The sequence below is a fragment of the Delphinapterus leucas genome, chromosome 6 (assembly GCF_059928025.1).
Source record: "Delphinapterus leucas isolate spDelLeu-1000000601 "Yukka" chromosome 6, BTC_Dleu_Yukka2, whole genome shotgun sequence".
Taxonomy (NCBI): Eukaryota; Metazoa; Chordata; class Mammalia; order Artiodactyla; family Monodontidae; genus Delphinapterus; species Delphinapterus leucas.
The window spans coordinates 69,663,794-69,684,138 of NC_143134.1; the positions used below are offsets into that span (position 1 = coordinate 69,663,794).

Sequence of the window (20,345 nt, forward strand, 5' to 3'; positions counted from 1 at the left end):
TATGAGTTTAAGAAGCCAGTAACAAAAGACCAAATATTATATAATCCAAATTTATTGAGACAGAAAGGCAAATTTACTAAGACAGAAAGTAGTTTAGTGGTTGCCTAAGACTGGGGAGGGATGGAGAGTTGGGAAGTGATACCCAATAAGCACAGGGTTTTCTTGGGGGAGAAGAAAAAGTTCTAAAATTGATTGTGGTGATGGTTGGGCAACTCTGTGAGGATAGTACAAACTACTGAATTGTACATATTTAAAACATGAAATATATGACTTGGAATGTATGATATTGAATTATATATCAATAAAGCTTTTGCAAAAATATATGAAATGTATTACTTGAAATGTATGATATTGAGTTACATATCAATACAGCTTTTACAAAAAATAAACATGAGATACTACTTCACACCCACTGGTATGATTCAGGGTTAGATGGCTCCATGGGTGTTGGCTTGGCTGAATGAATGCCTGAACCACCTCTTGACTGGTCACACTTTTCAGTATTTAAGATTAGGGCCAGGGGCTTCCCTGATGGCGCAGTGGTTGAGAGTCCGCCTGCTGATGCAGGGGACACGGGTTCGTGCCCCAGTCCGGGAAGATCCCACATGCCGCAAAGCGGCTAGGCCCGTGAGCCATGGCCGCTGGGCCTGTGCAGCCGGAGCCTGTGCTCCGCAATGGGAGAGGCCACAGCAGTGAGAAGCCCGCGTACCGCAAAAAAAAAAAAAAAAAAAAGAAAAAAAAGAAAGATTAGGGCCCTGAAAACTCTACTTCCAAAAGGAATTCTAAGATCAAATTAAAGAATAAAAGTCATTTGGTCAATTTCCTCACTTTAAAAGAGAGATAAACATAGTACCTTGTTCTGTGTCAGTCTCAGCCTAGCAATAACATTGCTACTGGCCAGAAGTACCTAAAGACCCACCCAGAACTAAGGTAACCCCCACAGACATTTCCCCTTCCAGAATCAATACTGTCGCTGGACTAGCCCTTATGGATCTTACTATGATTACAAGACGTACTTCAGCAACAACCACCAGGGAACTGTGAAAAATAAACAACTAATTTATTATTCACAAGTCCTGGCCACACAGCAAGGTCACACGTAGAGAGCTAGTGAATGCAAACCCGGGGTTCTGTCTTTCCTGGGGTTGAGAGTGAAGTGCCTAGGGTTTCACAGGTTTCTTTTTATTGATGAATTTAAAACATAAAGCAGGAATGAAAGCACAAGAAGCACAAGAAGAGAAAAGCAAGAGGTCAAATGGTCAGTATCTAAGTTATCTAAGTCAGACCTCTTTAAAAAAAGGAACTTCATGGGTGGGGTGGCCTGGCTCTTTATCTAGTCCTAGAGCTGGCAATTTGTTTATTTGAAATGGATGTCTTTCAAGTGGCTACCTAGACAATCAAAAGCTTAATACCAGACACACTGCAATCAACAAAGCTAGTTGTTGGATAACTCCAGGAGCAAACAATCCTTCAGGACCCTGACTTTCGGCCTCACTGTGGTTTCCAAGAAATAGCTACAGCTGGAATTCCTGGCTACAGTACTAACTAGGAGTGTGGTGAACAGAAAGCTCTTCTCTGCTGGTAGCCATTCATGCAAGAAGTTTCCTAAAGATGAACCCTCTTCCAAATTAATCTTCCCGGGAAAGTCTTAAAATGGTGGAGAAGAAGGACATGAACTCACCCCTTCTTACGAAAACACTAAAATCACAACTAGCTGCTGAACAACCATTGACAAAAAAACGCTGGATCCTACCAAAAAAGATACCCTCCATCCAAAGACAAAGAAGAAGCCACAACAAGACGACAGGAGGGGCACAATCGCAATAAAAGCAAATCCCATACTCACCAGGTGCACGAACCAGACACTGGAAAATAATTATACCACAGAAGTTCTCCCACAGGAGTGAAACTCCTGGGCCCCATGTCAGGCTCCCCAATCTGGGGGTCAGGCAATGGGAGGATGAGCCCCCAGAGAATCTGGCTTTGAAGGACAGTGGGGTTTGACTAGGGGAAACAGAAATTCCACTCTTAAAGGGTGCACACAAGGTCTCGTGCATACCAGGGGCCAGGGAAAAAAGCAGTAACCTCATAAGAGACCAGGCCAGACTTACCTGCTAGTACTGGAGGGTGTCCTGCAGAGCAAGGGGTGGCTGTGGCTCACTGCGGGGACAGAGACGCTGGCAGCAGTAGTTCTGGAGAGTACTCATCCATGTGAGCCCTCCTGCACGCTGCCATTTTCTCCCCAAGACCTAGCGCCACCCAACAGCCTGAAGGCTCCAATGCTGGGATGCCTCAGGCCAAACAATCAACAGGTCAGGAACACAGCCCCACCCATCACCAGACAGGGTTTAAAGTCTTTCTGAGCATGGCCCTGACCACCAGAGGGACAAGACCCAGTTCCACCCACCAATGGGCAGGAACCAGTCCCTCCCACAAGCCTCTTACACACCCTCATCCACCGGAGGGAAGACAGCAGAAGCAAGAAGAACTACAATTCTGCAGTCTGTGAAAAAGAAACTGCAATCACAGAAAGTTAGACAAAATGAGATGGCAGGGGAATATGTCCCAGATGAAGGAATAAGATAAGACCCGAGAAGAACAGCTAAATGAAGTGGACATAGGCAATCCACCAGAAAAAGAATTCAGAGTAATGATAGTGAAGACGAACCAAGATCTTGGAAAAAGAATGGAAGCACAGATCAAGAAGATACAAGAAATGTTTAACAAAGACCTAGAACTAAAGAACAAACAGATCAACAACACAATAACTGAAATGAAAAATACACCTGAAGGAATCAATAGCAGAATAACTAAGGCAGAAAAATGTATAAGTGAGCTGGAAGACAGAATGGTGGAAATCACTGCCTCACAACAGAATAAAGTAAAAAGGATGAAAGAAATGAGGACAGCCTCAGAGACCTCTGGAATAACACTGAATGCACCAACATTCACATTATAGGGGTCCCATAATGAGAAGAGAGAGAGAAAAGACCTAAGAAAATATTTGAAGAGTAATAGCTGAAAACTTCCCTAACGTGGGAAAGTAGGCAGCCACCCAACTCAAGGAAGCACAGAGAGTCCCATACAGGGTTAATTCAAGAAGGAACACGCCGAGACACACGGTAATCAAACTGACAAATATTAAAGACAAAGAAAAAATATTAAAAGCAACAAGGGAAAAGTAACCAATAACATACAAAGAAACTCCCATAAGGTTATCAGCTGATTTCTCAGCAGAAACTCTGCAGGTCAGAAGGGAGTGGCACAATATATTTCAAGTGATGAAAGGGAAGAACCTACAACCAAGAACACTCTACCCAGCAAGGATCTCCTTCAGATTCGACAGAGAAATCAAAAGCTTTACAGACAAGCAAAAGCTAAGACAATTCAGCACCACCAGAACAGCTCTGCAACAAACGCTAAAGGAACGTCTCAGAGCTGAAAAGAAAAGTCCACAACTAGAAACAAGAAAATTACGAATGGAAAAGCTCACCAGTAAAGGCAAACATACAGTAAAGGTAGGAAGTCATCCACACAGAAATATGATATCAAAACCAGCAGTTGTGAGAAGAGGAGAGCACAACTGCAGGATACTGGAAATGCATTTGAAATTAAAAGATCAGCAACTTATAACAATTTTGTTTATATACAGACTGCTATATCAAAACCTCATGACCACTGCAAACTGAAAATCTACAATAGATACACGTAAAAAAAAAGAGAAAGGAATCCAAGCACAACACTAAAGTTAGTCATCAAATCTCAAGAGAACAAAAGAGTAAGGGAAGAAAAAAGACCTACAAAAATAAATCCGAAACAATTAACAAAATGGCAATAAGAATATACATATTGATAATTATCTTAAATGTAAACAAATTAAATGCTCCAAACAGAAGAGAAAGACTAGCTGAATGGATACAAAAACTAGACTCGTATATATGCTGACTACAAGAGGTCCACTTCAGATCTAGGAACACATACAGACTGAAAGTGAGGGAATGGAAAAAGGTATTCCATGCACATGGAAATCAAAAGAAAGCTGGAGGAGCAATACTCATATCAGACAAAATAGACATTAAAATAAAGACTGTTACAAGAGACAAAGAAGGACACTACATAATGATCAAGGGGTCAATCCAAAAAGAGGATATAACAATTGTAAATATATACGTACCCAACACAGGAGCACCTCATTAAAGGAGGTAAGTACTAAGAGCCATAAAGGGAGAAATCGACAGTAACAAAATAATAGTGGGGGACTTGAACACTCCACTTTTATCAATGAACAGATCATCCAGACAGAAAATCAATTAGGAAACACATGACTTAAATAACACATTAGGCCAGATGTATTTAATTTTTATAGAGCATTCCATCCAAAAGCTGCAGAATACACATTCTTCTCAAGTGCACATGGAACATTCTCCAGGAGTGAACACATGCTGTGCCACAAAGCCAGCCTCAGTAAATTTAAGAACCCTGAAATCATATCAAGCATCTTTTCCGACCACAATGCTATGAGATTAGAAATTAACTATGAGACCAAAAAAACTGTAAAAAACGGAAACACGTGGAAGCTAAACAATATGCTACTGAACAACCAACAGATCACTGAAGAAATCAAAGAGGAAATCAAAAAATACCTACAGACAAATGGAAACAAAAGCATGACAATCCAAAACCTACGGGACACAGCAAAAGCAGTTCTAAGAGGGAAGTTTACAGCAATACAATCTTACCTCAGGAAACAAGAAAAAATCTCAAATGAAAAACCTAACCTTACACCTAAAGCAACTACAGAAAAAAGAACAAACAAAACCCAAAATTAGTAGAATGAAAGAAATCATAAAGATCAGAGCAGAAAGAAATGAAATAGAAACTATGAAAAAAGAAAAGATCAATGAAATTAAAGGTTGGTTCTTTGAAAAGATAAATAAAGTTGATAAACCTTTAGCCAGACTCATCAAGAAAAAGGGGGAGAGGGCTCAAACCAATAAAATGAAAAATGAAAAAGGAGAAGTTACAATGGACATCACAGAAATACAAAGGATCATAAGAGACTGCTACATGCAACTATACGCCAATAAAATGGACAACCTGGAAGAAGTGGACAAATTCTTAAAAAGGTACAATTTCCCAAAACTAAACCAGGAAGAAATAGAAAATATGAACAGATGGATCAGAAGTACTGAAATTGAAAATGTGATTTAAAAACTCCCAACTAATAAAGTCCAGGACCAGATGGCTTCACAAGCGTATTCTATCAAACATCTACAGAAGAGTTAATACCTAACCTTTTGCAACTATTCCAAAAAACTGCAGAAGAAGGAACACTCTCAAACTCATTCTATGAGGCCACCATTACCATGATACCAAAACAAGACAAAGATACCACAGAAAAAGAAAATTACACGCCAATATCACTGATAAACATAGATGCAAAAAGCCTCAACAAAATACTACCAATTCGAATCCGACAATACATTAAAAACATCATACACCATGACCAAAGTGGGATTTATCCAAGGAATGCAGAGATTTTTCAATGTCCGCAAATCAATCAGTGTGAATCACCACATCAAAGAATTGAACAATAAAAACTATATGATAATCCCAATAGACACAGAAAAAGCTTTTGACTCAATACCCATTTATGATAAAAAAATCTCTGGAAAGTGGGCATGTAGGGAACCTACCTCAACATAATAAAGGCCATATATGAGAAAACTACAGCTAATACCATACTCAATGGTGAAAACCTGAAAGCATTTCCTCTAAGATCAGGAACAAAACAAGGATGTCCACTCTCACCACTTTTATTCAACATAGTTTTGGAAGTCCTAGCCACAGCAATGAGATAAGAAAAAGAGGAATCCAAGTTGGAAAAGAAGAAGTAAAACTGTCACTGTTTGCAGATGACATGATACTATACATGGAAAATCCTAAAGATGCTACCAGAAAACTACTAGAGCTCATCAATGAATTCAGTAAAGTTGCAGGATACAAAATTAACACATAGCAATCTGTTGCATTCTATACACTAACAACGAAAGATCAGGAAGAGAAATTCAAGAAACAATCCCATCTACCATCACACGAAAAAGAATAAAATCCCTAACAATAAACCTACCTAAGGAGACAAAGGACCTGTACTCTAAAAACTATTAAGATGCTGATGAAAGAAATTGAAGATGATACAAGCAGATGGAAAGATATAACACGTTCTTGGACTGGACCCATCAATATTATCAAAATGACTATACTACCCAAGGCAAGCTGCAGATTCAATGCAATCCCTATCAAATTACCAATGGCGTTTGTCACAGAACTAGAACAAAAAATTTCACAATTTGTATGGAAACAAAAAAGACCCCCAATAGCCAAAGCAATCTTGAGAAAGAAAAACAGAGCTCAAGGAATCAGGCTCCTGGACTTCAGACTCTACTACAAAGCTACAGTAATCAAGATAGTATGGTACTGGTACAAAAACAGAAATATAGATCAAGGGAGCAGGAAAGAAAGCCCAGAGATAAATCCACGCACATATCACCTTATCTTTGATAAAGGAGGTAAGAATATACAATGGAGAAAAGACAGCCTCTTCAATAAGTGGTGCTGGGAAAACTGGACAGCTACATGTAAAAGAATGAAATTAGAACACTTCCTAACAGCATACACAAAAATAAACTCAAAATGGATTAAAGACCTAAATGTAAGGCCAGAAACTATCAAACTCTTAGAGGAAAACATAGGCAGAACACTCTATGACATAAATCACAGCAAGATCCTTTTTGACCCACCTCCTCCAGAAATGGAAATAAAAACAAAAATAAACAAATGGGACCTAATGAAACTTCAAAGCTTTTGCACAGCAAAGCAAACCATAATCAAAATGAAAAGACAACCCACAGAATGGGAGAAAATATTTACAAACCATGTGACTGACAAAGGATTAGTCTCCAATATTTACAAACACCTCATGCATATCAGAAAAGCAAACAACCCAATCAAAATATGGACAGAAAACCTGAATAGACATTTCTCCAAAGAAGACATATTGATGGCCAAGAGGCACATGAAAAGGCGCTCAACATTGCTAATTATTAGAGAAATACAAATCAAATCTACAAGATATCACCTCACACCAGTCAGAACGTCTATCATCAAAAAATCTATAAACCATAAATCCTGGAGAGGGTATGGAGAAAAGGGAACTCTTTTGCACTGTTGTGCAAACAACAGTGGGAATGTAAATTGGTACAGCCACTATGGAGAACATTTTGGAGGCTCCCTAAAAATCTAAAAATAGAGCTACCATATGAGCCAGCAATCCCACTCCTGGGCATATATCCAGAGAAAAACATGGTTTGAAAGGATACCTGCACCTCAATGTTCATTGCAGCACTATTTACAATAGCTAATACATGGAAGCAACCTAAATGTCCATTGACAGAGGAATGTATAAAGAAGACGTGGTACATATATACAGTGGAATATTACTCAGCCATAAAAAAGAATGAAATAATGCCATTTGTGGCAACATAGAGGACCTGGAGATTATCATACTAAGTGAAGTAAGTCAGACAGAGAAAGCCAAGTATCATGTGATATCACTTATATGCAGAATCTAAAAAAAAATGATACAAATGAACTTATTTACAAAACAGAAACAGACTCACAGACTTAGAGAACTTATGGCTACCGGTGGGGAAGGATGGGGGAGACGGATAGATTGGGAGTTTGGGATTGACATGTACACACTGCTATATTTAAAATATACAACCGGGCTTCCCTGGTGGTGCAGTGATTAAGAATCCGCCTGCCAACGCAGGGGACACGGGTTTGAGCCCTGGTCTGGGAAGATCCCACATGCCACAGAGCAACTAAGCCTGTGCGCCACAATTACTGAGCCTGTGCACTAGAGCCCACAAGCCACAACTATGGAAACCCATGCGCCACAATTACGGAAGCCCACACACCTAGAGCCCATGCTCTGCAACGAGAAGCCACTGCAATGAGAAGCCCGCACACCTCGATGAAGAATAGCCCCCGCTCGCCGCAACTAGAGAAAGCCCATGCACAGCAATGAAGACCCAACACAGCCAAAAATAAAAATAAATAAATTTTTAAAATAAAATAAAATAGATAACCAACAAGGACCTACTGTATAGCACAGGGAACTCTGCTCAATATTCTGTAATAACCTAAATGGGAAAATAATTTGTAAAAGAATAGATACATGTATATGTATAACTAAATCACTTTGCTGTACACCTGAAACTAACACAACATTGTTAATCAACTATGTTCCAATATAAAGTAAAAAATTTTTTTAAAAGCTAATTGTCAGGTGCTTACACTACTACAACATCTACACACCCTAGTGCTGCTGTAAGAATTGAGTAACACACATAAAGGACTTAAAACAGTGTCAATAAATTTTAGCTAGCTGAAAGAGGTGAATGAGGTACAGCTATAACATTAACTCCATATTCTACTCTTTGGGGATTGAGAAAAGAATAAAGGTCATTTTAAAGGAATACATTTCCCCTAAACATTTTTTACAATTAGAGGTTACTACAGATCAAGATTCTTCATTAAATACAAATATCTCAATATTAAAACTATTTGTCATTTATAACTTACTGCAAATTATTTTATCATCAAAACCATACTTAACAAAGGGTCATCAACATAAGTTCTGATTGCAGCTAGATACAATAAAGGGCATTTGGGGATGGGAATGGAAAGGAATATGAGGATACTAGATACATGAGTACCTCAGTCAAGAAAGAGTAACTGGCATAGAGCTCAGAGAGAGGTGGGAGTATTCCAAAAGATAACTCTACATAGCTATTTTGTCTAAACCTTGCTGTCTCTATGCTAGGGAAAACTATCTCATATCATATCTTTGAAATATAACTTGTCAAGGCTGTAGATATGATATCAGAATAATTGTCTTTTCAGTTCACAGATTCTCTGTATCAAGCAGAATAACATCTGGACACGACTGAGAGAATACAGGGAGAGCCTGGATTTTAAGCCTGATTCAATGACACCTTTGGGTATCCTCACTGGGGAAGGAGAAAATTTATTCTTAATACTGAAGAAAGAAATTATTTGTGGTCAAGAGGGAAAAGTGTAGCAGACTACATTACTGCTCACAAATACTCACTTTTCTCTTCCCAGTCCCTGAGAGGACCACCCCATCTGACTAACACTGGCTTGGCCATATGACTTGGTTTGGCCAATGGAATCTGAGCAGAACTGAGAGTGTGTTAGTTCTAAGCAGAGGCAGTAGGGAGGTATTTCGTTTCCAGCAGCCCTCATGCTCTTTTGCCCTTTACCAGGAGAACATCATGTCTCATATAGGGGGTACTCCTTCAGCCTGGCATCCAAACTGAGAACGTACATGGAACATACAGTTTACCATGTATGTTATGAGCCACAGCCATCTATATGTGGTGTTACAACTTCTCATGTGATCTCAGATACTTTCCTTCTACAGCCTCACACTAACTCACAAGATGCAACCTTTCCAGCGCCCACTTCCACAAGCAAGCTTCAAGACTTTAAGGTAAAGTGCCAAATATATTTCAGATTTTATATATTTTGTTACCATTTAACACGTGCTGTTTTTATCGTTTTTTTTAATGTCACGAAGTTTAGAATGTTATGCCACTAATCTCATTTTTCCTCTAAGCCCTATGGTTTTTACTGCACAATTCTGCAGAGCATAGTGCATTTTAGGAACACCTATTTCACATTATACCACAACTGACTGTATCTTGAAAAAAGAGACACGAATATCCATAATCCAAAGAGACAAGTTCTATAACTGAGCCACAAATGGGTAGAAAAGCAACTGAGATAAGGTGATACTTAACCTTATAACCTGATCACCCCACCGCCAAATACAATCACACTGGGAGATTAGGTTTCAACATACGAATTTGAGGGAGAAGAGATACATTCAATCTACAGCATTCTGTTCCTGGACCCCCCAAAATAATATCCTTCTCACATTCAAAATATGTTCATTCTATTCCCAACAGCCCCAAAAGTGTTAACTCATTCCAACATCAACTCAAAGTCTGAGTTCAAAGTCTCATCTAAATATCATCTAAAGCAGATGTGGATGAGACTCAAGGTACAATTCATCCTGAGGTTCTCCAGCTGTAAACCTGTGAAATTAAAGAAGTTATGTGCTTCCAAAATACAATGGCAGAACAGGCACAGAACAGATATTTAGAAGAAAGGTGTGACAAGTCTCAAGCAAGTCTAAAACCCAACAGGGCAAATTCCATTAGACCTTAAGGTCCATGAATAATCCTCTAACTTGATACTCTGCCCTCCAGGCCCACTGAAGCAGAGGTCCTACCTACAGGACCCACTGGGGCAGCATTCCTGCCCCTTCAGCTTTGCTGGGCAGAGGGTGGGCACCTAAGGCTCCTGGCAGCCCTGCCCTAGTGGATTTGGGTGGCTCCTGTTCTTTGAAATCTAGGTGGAGTCAGACATGCCCCCTGGGCCTGTGCATTCTCCACTAGTGGAGATGGCTTATTCCACCAGTTTGTTGCCTGCACCCTGCTGAGAGGCAGCTGCTGCACCAGGGGCTGCCAGAATCACACCTGGGGCAGCCAAGGAGCTCAGCACCAGCAGTGCACCAGCAGAGCCCTCAAGGTGAGGTAGCACCAAGCAGCAAGCTCAAGGTCTCCAAACACTGGCACCTCCTCCTTTGAAATCATTCTGCCTCCAGGCCCTGTGCTAAGACAGCAGCCCTGGTGGTTTCTGAACTGTCTTCAGGGTCATTGTTCCATTGTTTTAGGTAGCAGCATCTGGTTCCTGTTGAGATGGCTTATCCACACTAATCTTAACAAATGGTTGCTTGGCCACACCCTTGGTGTTCTCTACTGAACAGGCTTTCTCATCTTTTGGATAGGTGGGGAATTTTCCAAATTTTTAAGTCCTGCTTCCTTTTTGCTTAACATTTATAATTATGCCTGTAAGTTATTTCTCTCTAATTATACTATGTTGACCTAAAACAAACAGGCTGCCAGGTATTTTTCCAGAAAAGATGGATTTATTTGGGATCAGCAGAGAACTGCAATCTGGGGTCTGCAATCATGGTGAGCCACATGGAAGCTCCCCCAAGGCAAGGGAAGGAGAACACTGTCCTAGAGGGGAGGGCTACAGTAAACAAGAAGCCCAAGGTTTTTCATTGTTTGAGTCCTTGCCAGGAAAGAAGAGGAGTCTTCTTCCCCTTGGGCTCTGGTATCCTTGCAGACCATGAGAACTCCCCCTTCTGGTCTCCTGATTCTATTTTATTGAGGTTTCTGTTTATTAACTTTTTACAACTATAAGCAGTTAGGAGGGCTCAAGCCACACCTTCAAACCTTTGTTTAGAAATTACTTCAAGTAAATATCCAATTTCATTGCTCACAAGTTCTACATTCTACAAAGCACTAAAACATGAACATAACTCAGCCAAGTTCTCTGACACTTTACAACAAGGATCACTTTTCTTTCAGTTTCCAATAACACAGTCCTCATTTCCACCCGAGATCTTATCAGAATGGTCTTCACAGTACACAATTCTACCAATATTCTGCGCAGGATTACACAGGTGTTCTCTAAGAAGACTGAGGTTTTTCTGTACACCTCTCCTCCTTTCGAGTCCACACCAGAATCTCCTGTTCACAACAATGTAGGCTTTTTCTAGCATGCACCTCAAAACTCTTCCATTACCCATTACCCAGGTTCCAAAGCCACTTCAACATTTTTAGGAATTTATTACAGCACCCCTCCACTTCTCAGTACCAATTTTTGTTTTAGTTCATTCAGGATACTGTAACAAAAATACCACAGACAAGGTGGGTTATCAAAAAAAATAGAAATGTATTTCTCACATTTCTGGAGGTTTGGGAGTACAAAATCAAGGTGCTGGCAGATGTGGTGTCTAATGAGGACCCATTTCCTGGTTCATAGATAGTTCATCTTCTTATTCATCTTCATGCTATGTCCACACATGGTAGAAGGAGCAAAGGAACTCTCAGTGGTCTCTTTAACAAAGATACCAGTCCCACTGATGAGGAATCCACCCTCATAACTGATTCATCTCTCGAAAGCCCTACTTCCAAATTCATCACATTAGAGGAGTAGGTTTCAACACGAATTTTGGGGAACACAAACATTCAGTCTATACCGCTAGCTCAACACAGAATTTACCTTAAATTCTACTTTAGTGATATTCTCATTTTATATGCATATGAAAACACTTGTCAGTCACAGAAGCATAAAAATACATTATACATGTACATTGTGTTAAGAGTAGCATAATTAAAGCACGGATATATTAATAAGAAGAAAAACACTGCTTTTTAACACTTACCACAAGCTTTAGAAGCAGCAACACAAATCTCTTCTGCAACATACTCCCCAGTTGGAAACTTCAGATAATCCCCCTCAGCTTTTCCAAGGGAATGATAAAGATAGACCTGTAGGACTGGATCTATTTGCTTCACAGAATTAGCATTTCCAGGAATATCACCATTCTGATGTACAGGAGATGAGGATGTTCCTTCCATTTCTGTCATTGTAAGGCATGCCATTCGCATGCAGTCTTTTTTCAGAACATTTGCCTGTAAGAGAAACCAAAGTTACAAATGGAAGTGATATTCATAAGTTATCCTTCATATATAAAGAAGTCTTCACTGACAGCAATGACTCTGTCAAATCCATTAACTGAATAAGTATCATGTACAGTCATTTCTCAGACAGATACTGAGTGTTTTGTTCCAGACCAGTGCAATAAAGTCACACAAATTTACTGGTCTCCCAGTACCTATAAAAGTTATATTTACACTATACTGTAGTATACTGAGTATGCAATAGCATTATGTCTAAAAAAAAAATTGTACATACCTTAATTTAAAAATACTTTATTGCTAACCATCATCTGAGCCTTCAACGATTTGTAATCTTTTCACAATAGTATTATCAAAGGTCACTGATCATAGATCACCAGAACAAATATAATAATAATGAACAAGTTTGAAATATTGCAAGAAGTATCAAATGTGACAACGAGACGTGAAGTGAGCAAATGTTTTTGGGAAATTGGCACTGACAGACTTGCTTAATACGGGGCTGCCACAAACCTTCAATTGTAAAAAACCAGTATCGGGGAAGCACAATAAAATGAGGTATGCCTATACTACTATATACAAAGCACAGTGAGAGATATCAAAATTATAAACTTCCTGTGGACAATGACAATAAAACTGAAGCTTATACACTGAGGAACCACAATATAAATATATAACACTAACAGAACAAACAAAATCAGTTACAGACAACAGAAGAAGAGATTCCACAAAGCGGTATGATTTCTCAACAGATTACTCTGACAACTGCTTATTGGAATCTGGAAGGGAAAAATAACATTTCAAGCTGGGATTAACTGATGAGCTTTATTAGAGGAGGTCATATTTAAAACTGTTCTTGAAGCATGGATTGGATTTTGATGGATGGAAGAGAAAGAACGTTCTGGAAGAGTGGAACTGTTCTGAAGAGTAGAAAGATACAAGATATGTTCAATAATTTATTGGTCTGAGTGAAGTATTTGAGAAATTATACCATTTAGGAAAAGATTAAAAATACAGGTGGATAGGGACTTCCCTGGTGCTCCAGTGGTAAAGAATCTGCCTTGCAATGCAGGGGACGCTGGTTCAATCCCTGGTCAGGGAACTAAGATCCCACATGCTGCGGGGCAACTAAGCCCACGTGCCACAACTACCGAGCTCCCACGCCTCAACATGAGAGCCCGTGTGCTGCAAACTACAGAGCCCACGCACCCTGGAGCCTGTGCACCACAACTAGAGAGAGAAAACCCGCACGCCACAACTAGAGAGGAGCCTGCACGCTGAAACAAAGAGCCTGCACGCCACAACTAAGACCTGGATACTTGTAACAAAACCGCAGCTACATACCCAGTATGCATTTTCCCCTTCTTCCTTGATACAAAAGCCCAAATGGGGGGGTATACCAATGTACCCCCAAAAAAAACCTCTACTTCCCCACAGATGGATAGCCATGTGAACCAGTTTAAGCAAATGAGATTTATGTGAAAGTTGCTGGGTGGTACTTTCAGGACCACTCCTTAAAAAAAGGCTGACGTAGCTGTCATGTCTCCTTTTACTTTTCCCCCTTCACCTTCTGTGTGAATCTAAGTATAAAATAGGTAGGGCAGTCACCTTAACACCATGTAACCATGAAGGAAAGGCCAAGAGAATAAACGACCCGGTAACCTTAAGTACTGAATCAATGTCAGGAATCCCCTACCAACCACCAGACACCTTATTACGTATAAGTAAGTGCAATCCTAACTGATACAGTACGAAATAAAAGAAGGTCCAAATGTCAGACCAAAGAGTTTAAACTTTATCCCACAGTCAATAATGATCAGAAAGGTGAAGTGGTATAGTTAGAAAGCTATTACAATAACCTAGGCAGTACTAAGATCCTGAACTGAAACAGCAACAGTTGGATGGTTAGAGGTAATAAAAGAGGAAGACTTGATGCACCATGAGGACTAACTGAATATAGACTCCAGAAGTAAAAGATAGTATGAGGATTTCAAACTTGGGAGATCTGTAATACCATTATTAGAAGGACTTTGTCCCTTGACTTTGGAAGGTGAGGAGAATAAAGACTACTGTTTTACAGACTTTTATTAGGAACGAAAGCAGGGCAATTAGACCAAAATCTAGCTGGCAGCTAAAACAGGAGACTGATATTTGGAAGACCTGAAAATTTGACAACCTTCCTCACAGACGTAATCATTTAAATCATGAGCTACGTGAAGGAAGAGGACGGGAATAATAGCAAACACACTTGCATAGCATCTACTATATGCCAGGCACCGTTCTAAATACAGATATTAAATAAATAAAGTGATTATTAAGTGAACTGCAATATGAAACACAGTTCTACATTCAACTACAAGAACCTTATTCTATTAGAGAAAATACTAGAGTTAATACTTATTCAAGTAATATAAAACTATCAGTGTGTAAAAATAAAACAAAAAACTGGCAATTGTGAGCAAAACTGCCAGATTTTTGAAGTTCCTCTGCATCTGGATATGCAAAATTAAACAATTTTAATTTGTTCAAAAATAGAAATTTTAAAAAATATTTCTCGTACTCTATTACACTATCTCTATTACTCAGCTATAGAAAGCCATCAGATGAATTCTTAGCCATTAAAGAGCAAATATGCTAGAATTTCATCAGTTTGTGCTTACCATTATTTTGGATCCTATGCCTTCCTTTTGGACTCACTTTTTCTTATTGAAATATATATTTTAGTAGATCTCTCAATGAGGCATTAAGGGTTTTTCTGTTGTAGTCTTTGAAATAAATTTTTTCAGCTATACTAAGGTATAATTAACAAATAAAATATTTAAAGTATAAAACATGATGATTTAATATATATATACATTGTGAAAGGCTCCCCCCATTAAGTCAACACCTCCATCAACCTCATGAATTTACCGGGTGGGTGAGGGAACATTTAAATTCTACTCTTTAGAAAATTTCAATTCTACAACACAGTGCTATCAACCACAGTCACGTTATACACAGATCCTCAGAACTTATTTATCTTATAAGTGAAAATCTACCCTTTTACCCATTTCTATTTCCACTAACCCTGGCAACCACTTTTCCACTGTCTGTTTCCTAAACTTTTTAAGATTCCACATATAAGTAATAACATGCAGGATTTGTGGTTCTCACTGGCTTATTTCACTTAGCATGATGTACTCCAGGCTCATCTACGTTGTCACAAATGACAAGTATTCCTTTTTAAAAGCTGAATAATATTCCTCTGTGTACGTGTGCGAGTGTGTGCACACGCACACATATACATACACCACGTTTTCTTCATCTATTCGTCTGCTGACAGATACTTAGGTTGTTTCCATACCTCGGCTGTTGCAAATGATGCTGCAATGAATGTGGAAGTACAGATATCTCTTCAGAATAATGTTTAAATTTCCATTGGACATATACCCAGAAGTGGGATTGCTAGATCATATAGTAGCTTTATTTTTAATTTCTTGAGGAATGCCATACTGTCTCCATAGTGGCTGTTCCAGTTTACATTCCCACCAAAAACTTACAAGGGATCCTTTTCTCCACATCCTCTCCAGTATTTTTTATCGTTTGTCCTTTGAATGATAGACATACTCATAGGTGTGAGGTGATATCTCACTATGGTCTTGATTTGCGTTTCCCTGATGATTAATGACACTAATTACCGTTCATGTACCTGTTGGCCATTTTTGTATGTATTTGGAAAAAATTCAGATCCTTTGACCATTGTTTGTTTTTTTTACATCTTTATTAGGGTATAATTGCTTTACAATGGTGTGTTGGTTTCTGCTTTAAAACAAAGTGAATCAGTTATACATATACATATGTTCCCATATCTCTTCCCTCTTGCGTCTCCCTCCCTTCCACCCTCCCTATCTCACCCTTCTAGGTGGTCACAAAGCACCGACTTGACCTCCCTCTGCTATGCAGCTGCTTCCGACTAGCTAGCTATTTTACGTTTGGTAGTGTATATATGTCCATGCCACTCCCTCACTTTGGCACAGCTTACCCTTCCACCTCCCCATAACCTCAAGTCCATTCTCCATTAGATCGGTGTCTTTATTCCTGTCTTATCCCTAGGTTCTTCGTGACATTTTTTTTTCTTACATTCCATATATATGTGTTACCATACGGTATTTGTCTTTCTCTTTCTGACTTACTTCACTCTGTATGGCAGACTCTAGGTCCATCCACCTCACCACAACTCAATTTCGTTTCTTTTTATGGCTGAGTAATATTCCATTGTATATATGTGCCACATCTTCTTTATTCATTCATCCGATGATGTGTACTTAGGTTGTTTCCAACTCCTGGCTATTGTAAATAGAGCTGCAATGAACATTTTGGTACATGACTCTTTTTGAATTACGGTTTTCTCAGGGTATATGCCCAGTAGTGGGATTTCTGGGTCATATGGTAGTTCTATTTGTAGCTTTTTAAGGAACCTCCATACTGTTCTCCATAGTGGCTGTGCCAATTCACATTCCCAACAGCAGTGCAAGTGTGTCCCCTTTTCTCCACACCCTCTCCAGCATTTATTGTTTCTAGATTTTTTGATGATGGCCATTCTGACTGGTGTGAGATGATATCTCATTGCAGTTTTGATTTGCATTTCTCTAATGATTAATGATGTTGAGCATTCTTTCATGTGTTTCTTGGCAGTCTGTATAAAATATCTATTTAGGTCTTCTGCCCATTTTTGGATTGGGTTGTTTGTTTTTTTGTTATTGAGCTGCATGAGCTGCTTGTAAATTTTGGAGATTAATCTTTTGTCAGTTGCTTCATTAGCAAATATTTTCCCCCATTCTGACGGTTACCTTTTGGTCTTGTTTATGGTTTCCTTTGCTATGCAAAAGTTTTTAAGTTTCATTAGGTCCCATTTGTTTATTTTTGTTTTTATTTCCATTTCTGGAGGAGGTGGGTCAAAAAGGATCTTGCTGTGATTTATGCCATAGAGTGTTCTGCCTATGTTTTCCTCTAAGAGTTTGATAGTTTCTGGCCTTTCATTTAGGTCTTGAATCCATTTTGAGCTTATTTTTGTGTGTGGTGTTAGGGAGTGCTCTAATATCATACTTTTATATGTACCTGCCCAGGTTTCCCAGCACCACTTATTGAAGAGGCTGTCCTTTCTCCACTGTACATTCCTGCCTCCTTTATCAAAGACAAGGTGACCATATGTGCGTGGGTTTATGTCTGGGCTTTCTATCCTGTTCCATTGATCTATCTTTCTGTTTTTGTGCCAGTACCATACTGTCTTGATTACTGTAGCTTTGTAGTATAGTCTGAAGTCAGGGAGCCTGATTCCTCCAGCTCCATTTTTCATTCTCATGATTGCTTTGGCTATTAGGGGTCTTTTGTGTTTCCATACAAATTGTGAAATTTTTTGTTCTAGTTCTGTGAAAAATGCCAGTGGTAGTTTGATAGGGATTGCATTGAATCTGTATATTGCTTTGGGTAATACAATCATTTTCACAGTGTTGGTTCTTCCAATCAAAGAACATGGTATATCTCTCCATCTATTTGTATCATCTTTAATTTCTTTCATCAGTGTCATAATTTTCTGCATACAGGTCTTTTGTCTCCTTAGGTAGGTTTATTCCTAGATATTTTATTCTTTTTGTTACAATGGTAAATGGGAGTGTTTTCTTGATTTCACTTTCAGGTTTTTCATCATTAGTGTATATGAATGCCAGAGATTTCTGTGCATTAATTTTGTATCCTGCTACTTTACCAAATTCATTGATTAGCTCTAGTAGTTTTCTGGTAGCATCTTTAGGATTCTCTATGTATAGTATCATGTCATCTGCAAACAGTGACAGCTTTACTACTTCTTTTCCGATTTGGAATCCTTTTATTTCTTTTACTTCTCTGACTGCTGTGGCTAAAACTTCCAAAACTATGTTGAGTAAGAGTGGTGAGAGTGGGCAACCTTGTCTTGTTCCTGATCTTAGAGGAAATGCTCTCAGGTTTTCACCATTGAGGACGACATTGGCTGTGGGTTTGTCATATATGGCCTTTATTATGTTGAGGAAAGTTCCCTCTATGCCTACTTTCTGGAGGGTTTTTTGTGTGTGTGTGGTGGTACGCGGGCCTCTCACTGTTGTGGCCTCTCCCGTTGCAGAGCACAGGCTCCGGACACGCAGGCTCAGCGGCCATGGCTCATGGGACCAGCCGCCCCGTGGCACGTGGGATCTTCCTGGACCGGTGCACGAACCCGTGTCCCCGGCATCTGCAGGCGGACTCTTAACCACAGCGCCACCAGGGAAGCTCCTGGAGGGTTTTTATCATAAATGGGTGTTGAACTTTGTCGAAAGCTTTCTCTGCATCTATTGAGATGATCATATGGTTTTTCTCCTTCAGTTTGTTAATATGATGTATCACATTGATTTGCGTATATTAAAGATTCCTTGCATTCCTGGAATAAACCCCACTTGATCATGGTGTATGATCCTCTTAATGTGCTGTTGGATTCTGTTTGCTAGTATTTTGTTGAGGATTTTTGCATCTACATTCATCAGTGATATTGGCCTGTAGTTTTCCTTCTTTATGACATCCTTGTCTGGTTTTGGTACAGGGTGATGGTGGCCTCGTAAAATGAGTTTGGGGGTGTTCCTCCCTCTGCTATATTTTGGAAGAGTTTGAGAAGGATAGGTGTTAGCTCTTCTCTAAATGTTTGATAGAATTCGCCTGTGAAGCCATCTGGTCCTGGGCTTTTGTTCGTTGGACAATTTTAAATCACAGTTTCAGTTTCAGTGCTTGTGTTTGGTCTGTTCATATTTTCTATTTCTTCCTGATTCAGCCTTGGCATGTTGTGCATTTCTAAGAATTTGTCCAATTCTTCCCGGTTGTCCATTTTATTAACATAGGGTTGCTTGTAGTAATCTCTCATGATCTTTTGTATTTCTGCAGTGTCAGTTGTTACTTCTCCTTTTTCATTTCTAATTCTATTGATTTGGGTCTTCTCCCTCCCTTTCTTTCTTGATGAGTCTGGCTAATGATTTACCAATTTTCTTTATCTTCTCAAAGAACCAGCTTTTAGTTTTATTGATCTTTGCTATCACTTCCTTCATTTCTTTTTTATTTATTTCTGATCTGATTTTTATCATTTCTTTCCTTCTGCTAACTTTGGGGTTTTTCTGTTCTTCTTTCTCTAATTGCTTAAAGTTCAAGGTTAGGTTGTTTATTCGAAATGTTTCCTGTTTCTAAAGGTAGGATTGTATTGCTATAAACTTCCTTCTTTGAACTGCTTTTGCTGCATCCCATAGGTTTTGGGTCGTCGTGTCTCCATTGACATTTGTTTCTAGGTATTTCTTGATTTCCTCTTTGATTTCTTCAGTGCCCAGTTCGTTATTAAGTAGTGTATTGTTTAGCCTCCATGTGTTTGTATTTTTTACAGATCTTTTCCTGTAATTGATATTTAGTCTTATAGCGTTGTGTTCGGAAAAGATACTTGATACAATATCAATTTTCTTAAATTTACCAAAGCTTGATTTGTGACCCAAATCAAGAGAGATGTTCCATGGAGAACAACGGAGAATGTTCCATGAGCACTTGAGAAAACTGTGTATTCTGTTGTTTTTGGATGGAATGCTGTATAAATATTAAGTCCATCTTGTTTAATGTATCATTTAAAGCTTGTGTTTCCTTATTTATTTTCATTTTCAATGATCTGTCCATTGGTGAAAGTGG

The 20,345-nt window shown here is 39.1% G+C and overlaps 1 protein-coding gene across 4 annotated transcripts in view; it reads right to left on the reverse strand.

Moving 5' to 3' along the window:
- Positions 1 to 20,345, reverse strand: part of JAK2 (Janus kinase 2) — a 262,654-nt gene that overhangs the window by 86,085 nt on the left and 156,224 nt on the right. For all 4 annotated transcript variants that reach the window (XM_022573637.3, XM_022573638.3, XM_089912527.1 and 1 more), the window contains one exon: positions 12,389 to 12,638. In XM_022573637.3, coding sequence (XP_022429345.1) covers positions 12,389 to 12,614 — 226 coding nt within the window. In that variant the 5' untranslated portion in view covers positions 12,615 to 12,638. The remainder of the gene's footprint in view (positions 1 to 12,388; positions 12,639 to 20,345) is intronic.